General features: G+C 37.4%; 3 protein-coding genes and 1 long non-coding RNA gene across 7 annotated transcripts; 2 read left to right on the forward strand and 2 right to left on the reverse strand.

Moving 5' to 3' along the window:
- Positions 1 to 1,135: 1,135 nt before the first annotated feature.
- LOC117584140 (lysosomal alpha-mannosidase) lies at positions 1,136 to 6,176 on the reverse strand. Of its 2 annotated transcripts, none has more exons than XM_034272896.1 (11): positions 6,056 to 6,176; positions 5,836 to 5,979; positions 4,898 to 5,268; positions 4,639 to 4,844; positions 4,446 to 4,582; positions 3,945 to 4,078; positions 3,196 to 3,842; positions 2,911 to 3,131; positions 2,435 to 2,846; positions 1,866 to 2,308; positions 1,136 to 1,814 (listed from the first exon to the last, which is right to left on the reverse strand). In XM_034272896.1, exons 2-11 carry the CDS (start codon positions 5,956 to 5,958, stop codon positions 1,248 to 1,250), a joined length of 3,261 nt encoding a protein of 1,086 aa, XP_034128787.1. In that variant the 5' UTR covers positions 5,959 to 5,979; positions 6,056 to 6,176; the 3' UTR covers positions 1,136 to 1,247. The 2 variants fall into 2 exon arrangements, with proteins under 2 accessions (XP_034128787.1, XP_034128786.1); XM_034272895.1 differs by lacking the exon at positions 3,945 to 4,078 and adding an exon at positions 4,220 to 4,353 and having other exon boundaries at positions 6,056 to 6,175.
- Positions 6,177 to 7,902: 1,726 nt separating this feature from the next.
- Positions 7,903 to 11,818, forward strand: LOC117584370 (lysosomal alpha-mannosidase). Of its 2 annotated transcripts, XM_034273209.1 has the most exons (6): positions 7,903 to 8,042; positions 8,125 to 8,495; positions 8,635 to 9,105; positions 9,186 to 9,796; positions 9,854 to 10,080; positions 10,136 to 11,818. In XM_034273209.1, the coding sequence occupies exons 1-6, from the start codon at positions 7,959 to 7,961 to the stop codon at positions 11,333 to 11,335; spliced, it is 2,964 nt and encodes a 987-aa protein (XP_034129100.1). In that variant the 5' UTR covers positions 7,903 to 7,958; the 3' UTR covers positions 11,336 to 11,818. The 2 variants fall into 2 exon arrangements, with proteins under 2 accessions (XP_034129100.1, XP_034129101.1); XM_034273210.1 differs by lacking the exons at positions 7,903 to 8,042; positions 8,125 to 8,495 and having other exon boundaries at positions 8,673 to 8,747.
- A 952-nt stretch (positions 11,819 to 12,770) lies between these two features.
- On the forward strand, positions 12,771 to 17,950 carry LOC117583963 (protein piwi). 2 transcript variants are annotated; one of them, XM_034272664.1, is made up of 9 exons: positions 12,771 to 12,941; positions 14,769 to 14,838; positions 14,872 to 15,350; positions 15,411 to 15,731; positions 15,793 to 15,947; positions 16,025 to 16,225; positions 16,411 to 16,602; positions 16,657 to 16,767; positions 16,826 to 17,950. In XM_034272664.1, exons 1-9 carry the CDS (start codon positions 12,840 to 12,842, stop codon positions 17,706 to 17,708), a joined length of 2,514 nt encoding a protein of 837 aa, XP_034128555.1. In that variant the 5' UTR covers positions 12,771 to 12,839; the 3' UTR covers positions 17,709 to 17,950. The 2 variants fall into 2 exon arrangements, with proteins under 2 accessions (XP_034128555.1, XP_034128554.1); XM_034272663.1 differs by having other exon boundaries at positions 12,772 to 12,941; positions 14,769 to 15,350.
- Positions 14,278 to 14,714, reverse strand: LOC117583965. The gene is made up of 2 exons (XR_004573821.1): positions 14,623 to 14,714; positions 14,278 to 14,553 (listed from the first exon to the last, which is right to left on the reverse strand). It is a non-coding gene; the product is annotated as an uncharacterized LOC117583965 (long non-coding RNA).
- Positions 17,951 to 18,258: the final 308 nt, after the last annotated feature.

The following is an 18,258-nucleotide window of genomic DNA, read 5'->3' on the forward strand; positions in this document are numbered from 1 at the left end:
TTAGTTTATTTTGCCTGCACGGGTTTGGTAATGTTCAGAAAATGAGACAAATTCTTGTGAATTTACTGCTTATGAATTGTTAATTTATCTTGTGTGTGCTTATTAAATAAATGTTTCATAAACTTAATTCATAAAGTTTATGCATTATGCATAAGTTCATATGTAGAGTGCGGCAGAGTCAAGCGTATCGTTTTTTTTTTTGTGTCTTAGATAGATTTGGGGCATTACAATTTGTTAATGAATTATTATTTAGACTCCAACACGTTGTGGTTTACTTACAAAAAGGTAAAATAAGGAAATGTCAGATAACTTTACTGCCGCACAACACGAATTGAAGATTGAGCTGTTCATCTTGGGTAGAATGTGGCAACTGGTCAACTCGTAAAAATACGCTCTCTCCTGCCTCTAGTTAAAGCACTGAAACTGCAGTGTGAGTGAATGTACGGATGGACGGATATTTTAATGAAAAAAGTTTCTATTACAAAGTTGGCAGGAAAAAGACATATGTACATATATATACATATGTATGTTTGTTATACTGACATATTTTACTCTACGTATGTAAATATTTTAATTTAGAATAGGCCAGACCAAATAAAGAATGGCCTCACCACATCTTCAAGAGAAGTGGCATAGCTACGTAGAGGAAAGGCGGTGCGACGCTCTGTGGCCCTCGACTTAGAGGCTTTCATTTTCCAGTGGCCCCCAATACTTGTGACCCCAGCCTCTAGACCGCAAACTTTAAATTGTAATTGCAAACAAAACTCCAACAATTCATTTTAAAGATTATAGGGGAATTCGTAACAAGTTAATACTTCTGTTGAAAATATAATCAGAACGAAGAAATTAATTTGCAAATGCCACCCTTCAACACGAAATCAGCTAATTTTATCTCTTGCTTGCACACTCTGCCTCGGGCAGTGTGTGCCTTTTGCGGAAGAGAACGAGCCAAAAAGGCGTGTTGGTGTGGGAATTGTTGGATTTGTATGTAGATGACAGATGTGGCCAATAGGTTTAAAATTCATAAGGTTTCATCCATGTATATTCTGACCAAGTACCGGTTATAAAAGAAATATAAAATTCTCACATGGTTCCTTTATAATATGCAAGCTTTTTATATAAGTCGAGAGTTGGGTTTTTATTATTTTAATAGTATAGGTATATTAAAAGCTTGGAGTTTGCCAAGCGAACGAAGATTGTGCAAGGGGCTACCCTTAGTTTCTTCATATAGTTATATGTATTTATATTTATACATGTGATAAAGTGACAACGAAAGTACGAATCTGCATTGGACTCAGTTCAATTGTGTATTGCTGATGATCACTACCTGATTTAAGGGTGAAATCTGCCGCCATAGATCCTGGGGCTTGATCATCTTTATGCAATTCAGGACGCTCTGTGTAAGCAGCCCGCTTAATACGGTTACTTTCAGCACCCAACTGTCCAGATGGTAAGGCTTCATCGTAATATTTCACACCAAGCAACGGCTTCGCGGCACTTAATAAATGTATAGCCTTTGCTGATCTCGAAAATGTTGCGTATGAGTTGTATACCTCTTGCTCAGAGTCAGGTACAAATTGCAATCGTTCGGTTTCATTTAACCAGGCATTTCCATCTAAAGTTGTTTCACGCATGTCGTCAATATCGAAAGAGCTAAGGACGCTCTTGACATTAATCTGTACGGGTCTTGAATAAAGTACATCTTCTCCTTTCTCCATTATATGTTCAAATCGTACAAGAAGTTGATTTTGGTGCCATGGTTCTAAGGTAAGCAAATGTACGGGTTTCGGCAAAGCCAATGAAATTCCCTGAAACTACAAAATACGTTTTTAAATGTCAATCATAATACTCAATTTAATACTCACTATATTTTTAAAAGACGTGAGCCATTCTTCTGAGTTGTATGACTTCATATTACTAAAGAATTGCCATGCAGGCAACATGTTTTCTAGTTGTGCAATTCGTTCAGTAGCTTTCAGGGAAATGCCTGAGCGATTACCGGACTGACCAAAGGAAAAGAAGTGCTTGCCGCGTGCAATTAAACCTTCGCCCTGCTCTGTTTCATTTAATGCCTCCCCTACACCAAATGCATCATCATGTAGTAGGCGACGGTGTACCATTAATTCTATAGCCCCATCTTGTAGTGAGCTTCCTCCTTGGGCCCTGTCCGTCAAAATGGCCATACGAGCTGTTCCATCCTCCAGAGCAATTTTCGTTGTAACAGGGTAGTAATTACCAGATACTTCTTCATTCAGTTTTAAGTTCCATGTATCACGCTGGTTTCGCCGTCTCTTTATCATTTCCCGACCTTTGCGATATGTAAAATATCAATCATAAATCATTTAATGTGTACTCGGTTGAAATAACAGAGATTAAAAGTATAAGTATTTGTTAAATGATTTGTTTAAAAGCTTTTTAAAGTGTAAAATCTTACCGTTTGAATCGGTGTAGAATGTGCCTGCCGACTCGATTCCAGAGGTAAAGCGGGTAATGACTTCTTTTCCAACGTTATCATTAATTGGAATTGGGCCGACTAACCACTCGAACTCAGCATAACTTTTCGCTCGATACACGCGGACCACTTGACTTATCCAATCATTGAATTTTTGACGGACCTCTTGAACAATTTCGCCTCTGTATACTTCTATATCTACTTGGGTAGCGACGAAGTGGATTTTATTTTGGTTTGGCCGGAAGATGTAAGCTCCAGATGATCGATTCAAAAACTCCTCATTGTTTCCTTTAGCACCTTCATAGTACAGAAACTCTTGGCTAATGATTTGTGTTAGGCCATCGGCAGTTACTTCTGAGAGAAAGCCATTAGTGTCAAATCCTAATTTAATATGCTACAAAACAAACAATTATTAAAAAGGTAAAACAGTAGATGGTTTACGATTAAGAACTGCTTACTTCGTTTCCAATGACTGTTAAACTTGATGTTTTTTTTGGAGAAACATTTGGCCTGGCGAAATTTTCAGAAGAATTCCATTTTTCAATATAATAAGTCCTGTACCCCATTGGTGGGAGGTTAGTCGCAAAAAATACCAGCTCGTACTCTGCTTTTAAGATTTTTTTCTTAATTTTCATTACTGAATGGGGCACTGGTAATATCTGAATATTCATAGCCGCACCTATAAATAAAGATTTAGTTTTATTTTAAGTAAAAACATAAGCATTATACTTCCATTCACATACCATTATTATCAATTACTTTATAGTTGTAGTGTGAAACGGGTACTCTCACATATTCATCGGTGAAATGAGCCAGTGGATTGTAAAGTGTCAACGCAAATCTGTCATTTGACTCAGATACGGGACACGAGGTGATGTTCAGCAAGGGGCAGATTTTAAAATCAAGTAAATAATCAGCGCGGGGCTCACTCGTTCTCGAACTTGTCTCGGATTTTACTGATAGCTGATTCAGCACATTTCTTGTGTTCGCAGCGCATGCCCTGACCCCGACACTCATGCGTTTTGCATAATCTAACGCGACCTTTTGCTTTTCTGTGCCGGTTATGGCATCATGGTGCTGCATGATACCGAGTGTTTCGCGCAAAAATGTCAAATGAGCCTCAAACTCAGGCGACTTGTTTGGAGCCATTGCACTTAGCTGCTTACACACTTGCAAGAAATGATTACCATCCCGCTCGTAGCGTTTTAACGTTGGTCGCGACGTAAAGTATCCGGTCCAATAAGCATGAGGATCAGATGCGTATGGAAAGAAGTCATCGCTTTTAGTAGGCCATGTAATGCCGGACTCGTGCAGCGACTTCAGATAACAAGATGGGGTCGAATAAATTAAGTTTATATTTGACCCGTTCACCTGACGCGCATTCGAATACCTGTGAATTACAAACAAATAATTATCTGCGTAATTATATCGCTACTTTCTATGAATGTGCGATACTTTGTTAAGGAAAGCCTTTGCCCTTTAAGTTACTTACTTTATTAATTTGTCCAGATTTGTATACCACATTCCAGCGTTTTGGTAGTGGAAATCTTCACCCATAGTAATAAGTAAGTTAGATGTCCTATAACTTTCGGCCATTTTAGTAACAAAAGCAGAGAAAGCATCTACCTGTACATGTCATATATGGGGGTGGCAATGAATGCAATTAATTTTTGCAAGTACTGTTAAAACATTTCCGACAGAATATTCTAACTTGGAGAGGCTTTCGTTAACAAAATACGCTGCACAGAAAAACTAAATTTCAATTACCGTATTAATTTGTCGAGATTTTTGTAATAAACTTGTGCAGCCTGGTATGTAAAGTCACCACCCATTGTTATAATAACATTGTTGGTACGGTAGTATTTGCTTTGTGTTTTGGCGTAATCCAAAAACGCATCGACCTGATGCAAATAATAACACAAAAAATTAAACAATTACGAATACACTCTCGTCAGTAATTAGACCAGAAAAAACAGAATATGTAGAATCTCACCCGTTCTTTAACATTGTTATCGGGGCTATGTTTTCCATCAATTATGGGATCATCAGTGCACAAAATATCAAAACAGAATCCTTCCGGTGCTTGGTAATTATTGTAAAGGGCACCGGTGAACAAATCAGATGTCTTTCCTATTTTAGAAGGTAAAATATTCATACTAATAATAAAAACATTAAAAAATAAATACCCAAGTTTGCGGATCCGTGCCAAATCATTTCAGCGTTCTTTGTCATAAGCCGTTCGTCTTTATCCTGGTAGTCTAATCGGCCGAAAAACATTCCATCGAATCCCATTTGCGCAAATATAGAAGCCATTTCTCTGGAGTGACCAAATGGATCGATTTGCCATCCTACTCGAGGACGACCACATTCTCCAAATGTATCATTTAGACGTCTGAAATGTGTCTATTAGTGTATTATTTTATAAAATGTTATTATAATCCTTGCCTTAGTCCCCAGGAAAATTGATCTATTATGCTTTGATAATGCGTTGTGGCTTCATCATTCATACTCCACGCTCCACCAATGAACTCCAGCCTTCCTTCCTTTACTAATTTTTGTACGGATTCTTGAACTACAGAAGTTTGTTCCCTCCACCATTTAAAGAAATAAGCCGATTCAACGTAGATAAATCGTTTCTCTGGATCTTTGAGCAAAGCGTCCACAACAGAATCAATTATATATTGCACACCAGCCTTTTGAATATTAGTCTCACTGCCATAGTAATATTGGTCAACAGTTTTCAACCATCCAACGTCATCATGGGTGTGTGCTATAAGGTGTACATTTAACATATTCGGTTTTGTGGGATGGCAGCTCTGAAAAGTTTAGACAATTGGATTTATATTAAAAAGAAGATTATATTTAAGAAGTAGTTGCATTTATTAGTAATCATTAATTCCAATGTGTGAAAAATGATAACTTTTACATTTAGGTTGCACGAGTGTTTTTATGCTTTGCTTGAGGCCAAAACAAGATTGTGTCCGATTATGCGAGGGAGTCACTGTACATGTGTATGAACGGATTCAGTTCAACCTCAGGTTGAAAAAGCCCTTTGTTGCACATTGTCTCAATCAAGTAACTTACTTGGACAAAAAGAGCAGGACTAGTATATATGTATATATGTATGTACATATGTAAGTATATTTTTTTTTAAATTAATATTGCATGGGAAAGTGCTCTGATGATAAGCAGCGCGCTCAAGTATGTACATACATATAGACATATGTATACATATACGGGCACCGATCTCAGAAGTAAGCATACTAGTAAAAAATTACTGTTAAAGCGTCCCATTTTTACAATCGCCTCCCAGAGCTTACACATTTATGTATGTATGTATGTATGTATCTTTGTTTATGTGTTTCAAATGCGCATTTACTCACCAGATAGCCGCACTGTGATGCCGGTGATTCGTACGGTGCATGGATATTTCGCATTTCAACATCTTGCAGAATGTAGGCAAATATGTAGAAAACTACAAACCAATATAAAGATTCACGGGGCATGGTAGCTTTCTCCCTTCTATGCTATATGGACAAAAGGAACACAAGTGTACATACACACTCACGAATAATTGATAAGAAATCAACGAAGCTTACTTACTGAATGTTACACATACAATTCAACACCCAACCACGTCAAGCGGGGAACTCAGCTCGAACACTGAAAATGAACTTGAATGCGCTCGCGGGATTCAATGGCTTTGATATGTACGTTTCCACACATACATAAGTACATACATACATATGTACATACATTTGTAGCTTCTAGCACTACGGGCCTGATGTTTTCACTGGCTACCATATGGCTACTGGTAATCAATCGCCACAGCACTTGAAAATAATGTTTCTATGACATTGGACATTGCTAACTGACTATCTTAAAAAACGGTGTTAGACTTATGAGGAATGCCTGCAGTCAGAGCGAGATAAATATATACATACGTTAAGTTGCCTCTTCAGTTAAGCTGGGCGCAGCTCGGGCAGATATTATAATCTTTAGAAGACATAATTATACCCTGTACTCGAAGAGTTAATAATAAATGAGTAACTAATTTAAGATATATTTCTCATCGCCTATCGCTAAATTAACCATATACTCACACATCCGAAAACATTTTTGCTAACGAAATGAGCAATTTAGAGTGACCAGAGTGTGACCGGAGGTGTGAACTGCATGTCGTACGGTGGATGCAAGCAGGAAAATACTTCTTGTGGGATAATTTTATCAGTAAATTCAACTAGTTGCTTGAGTGGCTCTGGGTGGGTGGCTTGCACAACATTTTACAATGTCTACGTTTTTTATGGCTTGGCCCAAAAAATATTGCTCAATTTTCCGTCGCCCGAAGGTGTTCTGAGACGCTCTTAGGACTATCGGATATTTTCTACAAAGCTGACTTGGGAAGCAGATCCGGTTTTTCAGGTACCTTGGAACAGCATTCGACGAACCCTTCGGTCCTCTTGTAGTGGTATCGATGGTTTTTCAGCTGTCCACGGTTCCCGTTTTTACTCGTCTTAAGTCTTCCTGCTAAAAAGCTCTTTTGGTAACATTCTGCAAAGAAAATGTTCAAAGTCAGCTGATCAGATGGGAGAGAGAGAGCCCTTCATATTAAATTCTTGATGAAAGTGTGTACAGCCGTTTCACCTGCCATAAAACACATTGGCAAATAACCTTAAACAACATACTCTAACTTTGGAATACTCAAACTGAGCAGATAAAAGGTTACTTAAATGTTATACGTAGTATCTTAAATACGTTGACCAAAAGTACCCTTAAAAACCGTCAATTTTAGTATAAGAATTAATATTAAAATAATTTAAATGTATTATAAGTAAAGTGTATTCTTTGAAAATTGCGCGGTTGCTGTTTGCATGGAAGGTATATTTAACTAGTGCTGCAACGGAATTTATAGATTAGATCCACGAAGCTGGCCTTTAAGTTTTGTGTTTACTTTCCTCAAGTACAAATTCATAAAATAATTTTGAACGTTTTAATCAATGTTCGACCATAAAGTACTCAGTAGTAGTTAATTGAAGATTTTTGAATTACAAGTATAAAATGCATATATGTACGAGCGAAAGTAGAGTGTCATAACTACCCAATTGAGAATGCAATAGGCCAGTTAGAAGGTTGCCCGGTAATCCGTTTCGTAGTTTAGCATACAAATAATGTAAGCAACTGTTCATCTTTCTTTTAAGTTCTATTCAAATTAAACCTATGTACATATGAGTAAGTGTAACTACAATGTTATCTGTGACCAGCTGTACATGTAAATACGGTAATGTATTTGTCAAAATTATGAACAGTGCAACAAGTTGTAATCACTTGCCTCTCATAAATAGATTTAAATTGATACTTCCACTCATGCTAATGGGCTCCAATCAACAAAGCTTATCAATAAGTGGCGAATTGCCTGTGTTCGAAGGTGATAGCTTGGTTGCTTATTTCATTTCATTCTCGTCAACTCAACCGATTAGATGCCGCTGAAAAGGCTACCGTTCTCGAAATGAATTATTTCAGCGGCGTACAAGCTTTGTTCGTTTTGGTTTCTCTTAACGTAGTGGCCTCCGGGCATGTGTGTGGATTTGAGGTAAACATTATTATATTCAGATATGAGCTGCATTAATATAGTGATTTTAAAAACTTTCTCATATTGTGAATACTAATTTCAGTTCTGTCCTAAGACCAAATCAAATGCGATTAATGTGCATTTGGTTCCCCACTCACACGATGATGTTGGATGGCTAAAAACAGTTGATCAATATTATTATGAAAGCAAAAACAATATCCAGCAGGCTGGTGTCCAATATATATTAGACACAGTAGTTGAAGAGCTCTTAAAGAACTCAAAGCGTCGTTTCATACAAGTAGAAACATCATTTTTTTCTAAATGGTACTCTGAACAAACAAAGACAATGAAAAAGGCGGTAAAGAAATTAGTCGCTGAAGGACGATTGGAATTTGCAGGAGGCGCGTGGAGCATGAATGATGAGGCCGCAGTTCACTACCAAAGTGTCATAGACCAATTTAATTTGGGCTTAAAGTAAGTTACTGTAGTCATTTATTTTAATTTGGTCCGAGCATCATATAAACTAAGCAAATAGTTGACCGAATAGTTTATTTTCAATGCAACAGGTAGATTATTTATAATTAAATAATTTGTAATATATAAATACTTTCAGATTTTTGAAAGACACTTTCGGGGCTTGCGCTCGTCCCCGGATAGGTTGGCAGATAGATCCCTTCGGACATTCTCGAGAAATGGCTTCTATATTTGCACAAATGGGTTATAGCGGTGAGTTTTTTGCTCGGATGGATTATGCTGAAAAGAATACACGTCTAAGTACCCTGACAATGGAAATGATTTGGAAATCTAGCGTATACTTGCAAAACTCTGAAATTTTCACTGGTTTGCTTTATCGTCACTATGGATCCCCTCCTGGGTTCTGCTTTGACATCCATTGCACTGATGATCCAATAATTGATGGAAATAGCTACGACAACAACGTAAACAAACGAGTTGACGATTTTATTGCTTATTTATCGACAATGTCGAAGTCGTTCAGATCTAATCATATAATGGTTCCAATGGGTGATGATTTTCAATATGAAGACGCCGAGGTAAACTTTAAAAATATGGACAAGCTTATTAAGTACGTACTTACAGGACAAAATATGATATCCATTTATGTTTTGTTTTTTCAAATTTTAATTTTTTTTTCATTTACATCAGGTACGTTAACAACCGTCAAATGGAGGGTTCAAAATTCAATGTTTTTTACTCCACTCCATCTTGCTACCTCAACGAATTGCATCAGTTACTGCAAAGTTGGCCAAACAAAACCGAGGACTTTTTTCCATATTCCAGCGACACTCACTCCTACTGGACTGGATATTTTACTTCACGTCCCACCCAAAAACGTTTCGAGCGGGATGGAAATCATTTCCTTCAGACGGTTAAGCAACTTAGCACTCTTGCTAACCTTACCAGCGCTGAGCATAAAGAAGCCCTAAGCAACTTGCGGCAGGCAATGGGTGTTATGCAGCATCATGATGCTATTACGGGCACTGAAAAACAGGCAGTTGCCCACGACTACGACCGTATGTTATTCAAAGCAATTAATGGTGCCAATAATAATGCTCGGAATGCTCTACGTGTTTTAACTAATCTTACTAGTGGGGAGTTCCAAAGTTGCTTAGAATTAAATATAAGTGTTTGCGCGATTACACAGTCAAGTGCCAACAACATTGTAGTAACATTAGTTAACCCGCTGGCTCATTCTTCTTCACAATATGTACGTTTGCCTGTAAGCAAAGAGAACTATCAAGTCACAGATGAAAACGGTAATAGTGATGATGATTAATTTAAATGTATATTATAAGCAAACTATTTTTATTTAGGTCGTGAAGTACCATCGGAGCTTGTACCCGTGCCATTGGAAATTTTAGCTCTTCAACACCGTTCGGGTGTCACTCAGCATGAATTAGTCTTTAAAGCCAATGTGAACAAAATTGCCAACTTCTATATTCGCGTACTCCCCTTTCCAAGGCAGAAAAATGACTCAATCAACGCTCAGACAAAACCCATATCTGAAAACGATTCTGATGAATTTACTTTGGAGAACTCGGTAAGTAAGACACAATAAAAGTGTTTCCCCTCAATCAAGTCCAATATCTTTTTAGCTTGTGAAGCTTGTATTCAATAATCGTACCGGTCTCCTAAAAACCATAGAAATGAATGGTGTAACCGAAAATATTCATCAAAGCTTTGCCATTTACAAGGGCTTTCGTGGCAACAATGGCTTAGCTGAAAATCGATCCTCAGGTGCATATGTTTTTCGTCCAGACGGAGACATTGAATTGCCAAACGATAAAACAACATTTTCAATTTACAATGGTAAGAATGTTAAGGAAGTTCATCAACATGTAAACGATTGGATATCTCAAGTAGTAAGAATTTATGAGGCGGTAAACCGAGTGGAGTTTGAATGGCTAATTGGGCCAATCCCAACAGACGATGGAGTCGGAAAAGAAATTGTTACACGCTTTACAAGCAACTTGTCCTCAAATGGCACGTTTTACACAGATTCCAATGGTCGTGAAATGCTTGAGCGAAAGAGAAACCAAAGAGAATTCTTCAAACCAGATATGACAGAAGAAATAAGTGGCAACTACTATCCAGTTACCTCACAAATGTACATACAAGATGAGCATAAACGTATAAATCTACTAAATGATCGCTCACAGGGTGGAACTAGCTTGAAAGATGGGGAATTGGAATTGATGCTACATCGTCGTTTATTAAATGACGATGCGTTTGGGCTCGGCGAAGCTCTTAATGAAGAACAGTTTGGTACGGGCTTGATAGCAAGAGGAAAACTGTTTCTTATTCTGAATGCAGTTCATAAAAATCCAGCATGCACCGAGCGTTTAACCCAACATGAACTGCATTTGCCATTTTATAAGTTTTTCAGTAAAGCAAATACCGTTCCTTCCATAGTTCAACATATGATCCCAGACTTTACCGATTTTCCGGAATCAATCGAGCTTCTATCCCTTGAACCTTATTCAACCAACAAAATTCTTTTACGGGTGGAGAACTTTAATTCCTGTGGAAGCATACAAAGTTTTAACATGCATACACTTTTTAAATCTTTGCTTGGGCGACAGATTTGGGAAGTAACTTTAGATGGAAATATGCCCCTAAAACACATGAAGAGATTCAAGTTTCACCCAGACGGTACCGGTAATATTCCTTCTTCAGTTAATTACTTCTCTACTCCGCATAAGCCAATGAATGGTAATTATACAATGGATGTCTCTGAGTTTATTGTGACGTTGTTACCAATGCAAATTCGTACCTTTATAATCCGACAAGAATAAATTATTTACAAAATAAGGCTGGATTAAGTTTAACAACAATGCCATATAACTAAGCCCTAAAAGAGAAGCTATAAAAAGAAACGATGAGGCACGTTGTGAGTCGCGTTGATACGCGTCACTACTTTTATACCCGGTACTCAGGCGCAGTTAGAAGTCAAGAGTGGGTGGGTCCGCTCACTTGGCTCACAAAAAAAATTAAATATACAAATAAAAGCTCACACTAACAACTTTTTTTATGTTATTCCCATCTGAAAGCCAGATTTGGACCCCTGTATTCAAATTTGATACACAAGTATGTAAAGCATATTATATTATGTTTCAAAAGTTACTTCACACCAGAATAGATGTGGCAAAGGTTTGTGTATGTCAGAGCACCAGACGCTATATATGATCGATAAATCCGCGGTCACACTGATTGCGATCATTTCCAAACTTTTAAATAGGGCTGTCAAACATTTAAGAAATATCACACCGGTGATATATTTTGCTTGGAAAAAATAACGAAATAATATAAAATATATCACTGCAAAAATATCGATATTTGATATTTATTTGCTTGTATATATTTGCAAACATTCTATTTCTGGTGTTCGTTCGGCAAACAACTATTTTTTGAGTTCAAAATGTTCATAACCTTTTTTGTTCTAATATTCAACATAAAGTACCTGGACCCATCGTCTGCAATTAAAAACCAAAAAAAAAATTATATATATGCAAAAATTCAATTCCGTACGCATCGGATATAAACAGCTACCATAAAGAAAACAGAAACCTTTCATATGTTCATAAAGTCAACGCACTAACACACACATGCGGTGTCCGTATAAAGTCCAGAAAATCCCAGTTTCGAAGGCTAAACGAATAGGGACGTGTCGGCCGCTTCGTACATACACTTTTATCAGTGTGATATCACAGCAATCTGGGAGCAAAATTCGGTGCCTCTAGCTCTTATAGTCTCTGAGCCAGACTGCCAGACGGACAGACAGACATGGCCAAATCGACACGGCTATTGATGCTGATCAATACTACTAACAACTGATTATATATTCTTTATGGGGTCGGAAACATTTCCTTCTGTGCGTTATATACATCCACTTGTGTGCACAAATACAAAATACCCTATATATTTATTTAGATCCTCTGGTTACTTAAAGAACTTAAAACAATATAGCAATAACATATCAATAAATTGTTATTTTGGGAAAAAAATGATATAAATAGGATTTTATTTTAAAAATATATAGATATATGGATTTTTTTCACATATATTGGACAACCATTCTACTTCTAGTGTTCGTTCGGCAAACAACTCCTTGAGTTCAAAATTTTTAGTAACATTTGTACCTGGTCAATGCGGAATCATCGTTTGCAGCCAACCAGTTTCGCTGTAGCGATTAAATTTAAAAAAATATATATATTTGACAACCCTAGTCGCACTGATTGCGATCATTTCAAAACTTTTAAAGCATCGGCGCGTCCATTTTTTTGTGTGCTTGTGTGAAAAATGTCGGACAATCAGGGACGTGGACATAGACGTCCATTCGGGGCATTGTATGAATCTTTCGACCAACCTGGATCTAGTACGACTGATAAAAGAGAGGAGCCGGTATGTATTATTTATTTTGCCTAGATCGTATGGAAATGTATGAATGTTTGCAAATTCTGAAAGCATTGTGCATTGATAGTTGCGACCTGGTGTGAACCAAGAGTCTTAAATCTTAAATTACAGTTATTCCTAAAAGATTAACAATGTTGTTGAATACTTTTAGCACTGAAAAATATAAAACTACGCACATACATGCATATGTACATACTTCCAGTTTATTCATAAAATGTAAGTTCCGTTACAATTATAAATACAGACATAAATGCTCAAGTACCCGAAGCATGCAAAGTTGTAGGTAAATATGTACATACATATGTATGTATGTATGTATATTGCATTTTTCGGCTTAGATTTTTGTCTCAAATAAAATACTCGAAGCGCTGGACAATACACCCAACACGAATATCTGCTGCGCAAACAATTTCATGTGCCTTTGTACATGCACACATCTGTATGTTTGTAGACTACATTGTAGAGTATATCGGTGTGTATGTATGTATGCCCCATATGTGGGCATATTCTCCAAGGCGTCGTGCGACCACCAGTTATAACGGTAAAGTCGAGCATTTTTAGAATAACAAAAACGATTCTTATTGTATGTATGCATGTATACTATTACAAGTACTAGTACTAGCAAACAAACTCAAACAATTATTTCCGAACAACTACATACATATGTACATAAAATGGAAATGCTGAAAATTATATATTTTCTAATATCAAAGTTAAAATCAAGTACATACCTGAATATTAAACTTTATTATTCCTGCAATCTACATAGTTAGAATGTATATCTTTTGATTAATGGAAAAAACATCAGCAACTCTTACTTTCGTTAGGGTAAAATTACAAGCGTTTTCAAAGGAACTGCATGCTTTAAGCTGTAAGCCTGGTATGTAAACACGCATACATATGCATGTGTACGTCATGTATGAATGTAGATCAGGGCTCGGCACGCATACAGCGCGCTTCGTTTTTGCGTTTGAGTGCGAAGACATAGATTTTGATGAGCTGTACCTTAAACGATGCCGAATGAATGCACCTAAACATACAAAAATAGAGAACACAATATATTATTTTTTTCGACTTTTCCCTAGTTTTTAAAGTCAAAATATCGTAAAAAATACCATCTATCAACATTTTTGCATTTGCGGTGCTTCTAGCTTTATCGACTGGGCTATTGATGCTGATCAATAATATATATACTTTATGGGGTCGGACACGTTTCCTTCTCTGCATTACATACAATTACTTTTTCACACAAATACAATATACCCTATTTTCTCTCCGAGTACCGGGTATAAAAATCGTGTCGGGTGGTGTTATTATAGATGAATGAGAATATATTGAATTTATTTGGATTTTTTATTTGTTTAATTTCTTTGAACGCCAGTTGCTTCATGTTGCCAAGTCACAGACCCAAGAAAAATGATTCCACGTGTGAACAAAGCATGATGCCTCACATATATTAAAGCTCTACGCGAATCAGAATCAGCGTGTAAAGCGACCGTAAGTTACATTGCGTGCGGGACCAACTATCGCTCCACCAATCCAAAAGGGCTGCAGAAGTTCCTCTTAGACAGATGCAAATACTTAAAGAATTCTGATGGCCCTTGAGTCATATTGTGAGATGTGTTTCCGTGCATGTAAACATATGTACTGTATGGTTTATAATACTCACATCTGTAGAAAAACGACCCTTCTTATTTCATCATGAAGATGAATGATGATCGCATTAATGTACCAATGCCCAATGCGTGTACATATGAATTAAAATCTGTAAAATGAATATAATTGTAATATAATTTTTTCTCATATTTTTCGCAGCGTGCAAAGATTTTCAAAGGACCTTCTGAGGCTTCCACATCGGGTCGATCAAGTGGCACTTCAGCCACTCGTGAACCATCTCATGCATCATCGAGACAGGGCGGTGGTCCAACACAGGAACGGCAGCACTTGGATCGCTATGATATTGTGAAGACCCGTCCAGCTGATGTCGTGTCGAAGAAAGGCCATGAGGGAGAGCCTATTCGTTTGCAATCAAACTTCTTTCGAATACAAACCAAGCCAGAGTGGCGTGTAGTTCACTACCATGTGGATTTTGAGCCTGAGTTGGAAAATATACGCGTGCGTATGGGCATTCTCTCAAATCACGCTAATATTTTGGGATCCGGCTATTTATTTGATGGAAAACAACTTTTCACAAACAAAAAATTTGATAAGGAGTTAACTGTGCTGTGTGGACAATCAAAAATGGGTATTGACTACAAAATCTCCGTAAAGTATGTTGGAGTTATATCGAACGTAGAACCCCGGTTTTTGCAAGTTTTAAACATTATTTTGCGCCGCTCCATGAAAGGACTAAAGCTTGAGTTGGTTGGACGCAATCTTTTTGATCCTCTCGCAAAGGTATAGCAGATTGATGTACATTTTTTTAAATTACTTTATACAAACATAGAATATTTTTAGATACCGATTCGAGAATTTCAAATGGAACTCTGGCCAGGATACGAAACCTCGGTCCGACAACACGAAAAAGATATTATGCTGTGTACTGAGATAACACATAAAGTTATGCGCACTGAAACTGTGTATGAGATACTGAGACGTTGTTCTAATAACCCTTCACGCCATCAAGACGAGTTTCGCGTGAATGTTCTAGATTTAGTTGTTCTTACAGATTATAACAACAAAACATATCGCATTAACGATGTTGATTTTTCACAAACCCCAAAATCTAAATTTAGCTGCAAGGGGAAAGATGTTAGTTTTATCGAGTACTATCTGACTGTAAGTACAAATAAAAACGACCGGTCGCCTATAAATAAACTCATTATATTTTATATTTTAGAAATATAACATACGCATTCGTGACCACAATCAACCCTTGTTAATTTCAAAAAATAGGGACAAGGCTCAGAAGACCAATGCCAATGAACTCGTAGTCCTTATTCCAGAACTATGCCGGGTTACGGGACTAACTGACAACATGCGCTCAAATTTTCAGTAAGACTTGAAAATATAGCTATTTTAAGAGCTTATGATTACATTCATTTTAAAATGTGCCACTTTCTTTATTACAGACTAATGCGCGCAATGACTGATCACACACGCATGAATCCCGACCGCCGTATTGATCGTTTGCGTAGATTCAACAATCGTTTGCAAACCACTGCAGATAGTGTGAAAGTTCTAAAAGACTGGGACATGAAACTCGATGGAAATCTTACAGAAGTACAGGGACGTATAATTTCACCTCAGAAAATTGTCTTTAATCAATCAAAGTGAGTCCCCAATGAAATGGTTTTTATACCTTGTACTTGAAGAGTAAAAGTGGATGCATATTACACATAAACAGAAACGTTTCCGTTTCCCAATCATACTGACTGAGTACCCGGCATAAAAGGTGTAACGCGTTTGAGCGCGTCTCAACGCTCCGCCTCGTTTATATAAATATTGTGTATTTCAGATGTTCTGCTGGCGAAACTGCTGATTGGACAAGGTGCTTTCGTGACCAACGTATGCTCACTACTCCCAGTGATGGTCTCGACCGTTGGGCCGTAATTGCACCGGAGCGCAATTCGTTAGACCTTAAAAATTTGCTGGAAAGTTTGTTTCGAGCAGCTTCTGGTATGGGGTTCAAAATAAGAAGCCCCCACGAGTAAGCTAAACACTTCAAAATGTGCTCTCCTTAAATAACCGCCTTTAATTTTAGAATAAAAATTTACGATGATCGCACTGCTACATATGTGCGAGCTATGGATGAGTGTGTTCGCATGGATCCAAAATTAATCTTGTGTTTTGTTCCCAACAACAATGAAGAAAGGTTTGATAATCTAAATAGCCCAATAATTTCAATGTACAATATAATCCATGTTTTTCAGATATTCTTCTATAAAAAAGAGAGGCTGTATTGATAGAGCCGTTCCTACTCAAGTTGTGACTGTAAAAACTGCAAAAAATCGAGGCCTAATGAGTATTGCAACAAAAATAGCAATTCAAATGAATTGTAAATTGGGTTATACACCATGGATGATTGAGTTGCCGCTTTCCGGTTTAATGACCATTGGATTTGACATTGCCAAAAGCGCACGTGACCGCCGCAAGGCTTATGGTGCTTTAGTTGCTTCAATGGATCTCCAGCGGAATTCAACTTACTTTAGCACGGTATCAGAGTGCAGTGCCTTTGATGTGCTGTCTAATAACCTTTGGCCAATGATAGCTAAGGCCCTTAGACAATACCAGAGAGAGCATGATAAGTTACCAGCACGCATACTATTCTATCGTGACGGTGTTAGCGCAGGATCTTTGAAGCAGTTGTTTGAATACGAAGTGAAAGATATTGTGGAAAAGCTTGATACTGAATATAAGCGTGCCAATAGTGCTCCACCGATGCTGGCATACATTGTGGTCACTAAGTCTTGCAACACACGTTTCTTTAACAACGCAAGAAATCCCCCCCCTGGAACGGTAGTTGATGATATTGTGACTCTGCCCGAACGATACGATTTCTACTTGGTGTCACAGACGGTTCGGCAGGGAACCGTTTCTCCAACGAGCTACAATGTGCTCTACAGCAACATTCGTCTCAGCCCTGACCAAATCCAAAAGCTCACATATAAGATGTGCCATCTCTACTATAACTGGTCGGGAACTACACGTGTACCTGCTGTTTGCCAGTATGCTAAAAAACTAGCTACCCTAGTAGGAACCCATTTGCACGCCATTCCACAGAGTGCGCTTGAGAAAAAGTTTTTCTATTTGTAAGTTTATCTCCACTACGATTTTGATCGTAGATTGAAGGGAGCATACTTAAGTTTTGTGCTTCGAATGTAGCATTTTTATTTTATTTTATATCTTTAGTGAAAAGTTAATTACAGTTATGCTCATAAGCAATGTACAAGTATTTAAAATTTTGAAAAAGTTAAGGGATAAATGTTTAAAGGAAAGTTTCTTGTTAATCAAAAAGCAATTGGACGTACCAAAATAAATATTTCTAACCACCCATATCAGCTCATTGCGGAGAAGGTTTCAAACGGTCCTGTCAAATTTGGTAATTTTGTCGGGAATTTTAGCAGACCATCACTGAAGAATTTCATGTCTTGCCCCAACGACCACATTGTGACAAGAAAAAGTTCCTTCATCGGATAATGAAACGGTGTCCAGCTTTCATTGCAAAAATCTATCCATTAGGATGGGAACTGCTCTCTCAACTACCCTATTCTCTGAATGCAGTCCTTAGAGAATTGTTCGTATGTCATATAAAATACATATTTTAACGACCTCGATAAGTCCTACGTTTTGAAAGTGATGACAA

This window comes from Drosophila guanche, unplaced genomic scaffold, assembly GCF_900245975.1.
Source record: "Drosophila guanche unplaced genomic scaffold, DGUA_6, whole genome shotgun sequence".
Classification (NCBI taxonomy): domain Eukaryota; kingdom Metazoa; phylum Arthropoda; class Insecta; order Diptera; family Drosophilidae; genus Drosophila; species Drosophila guanche.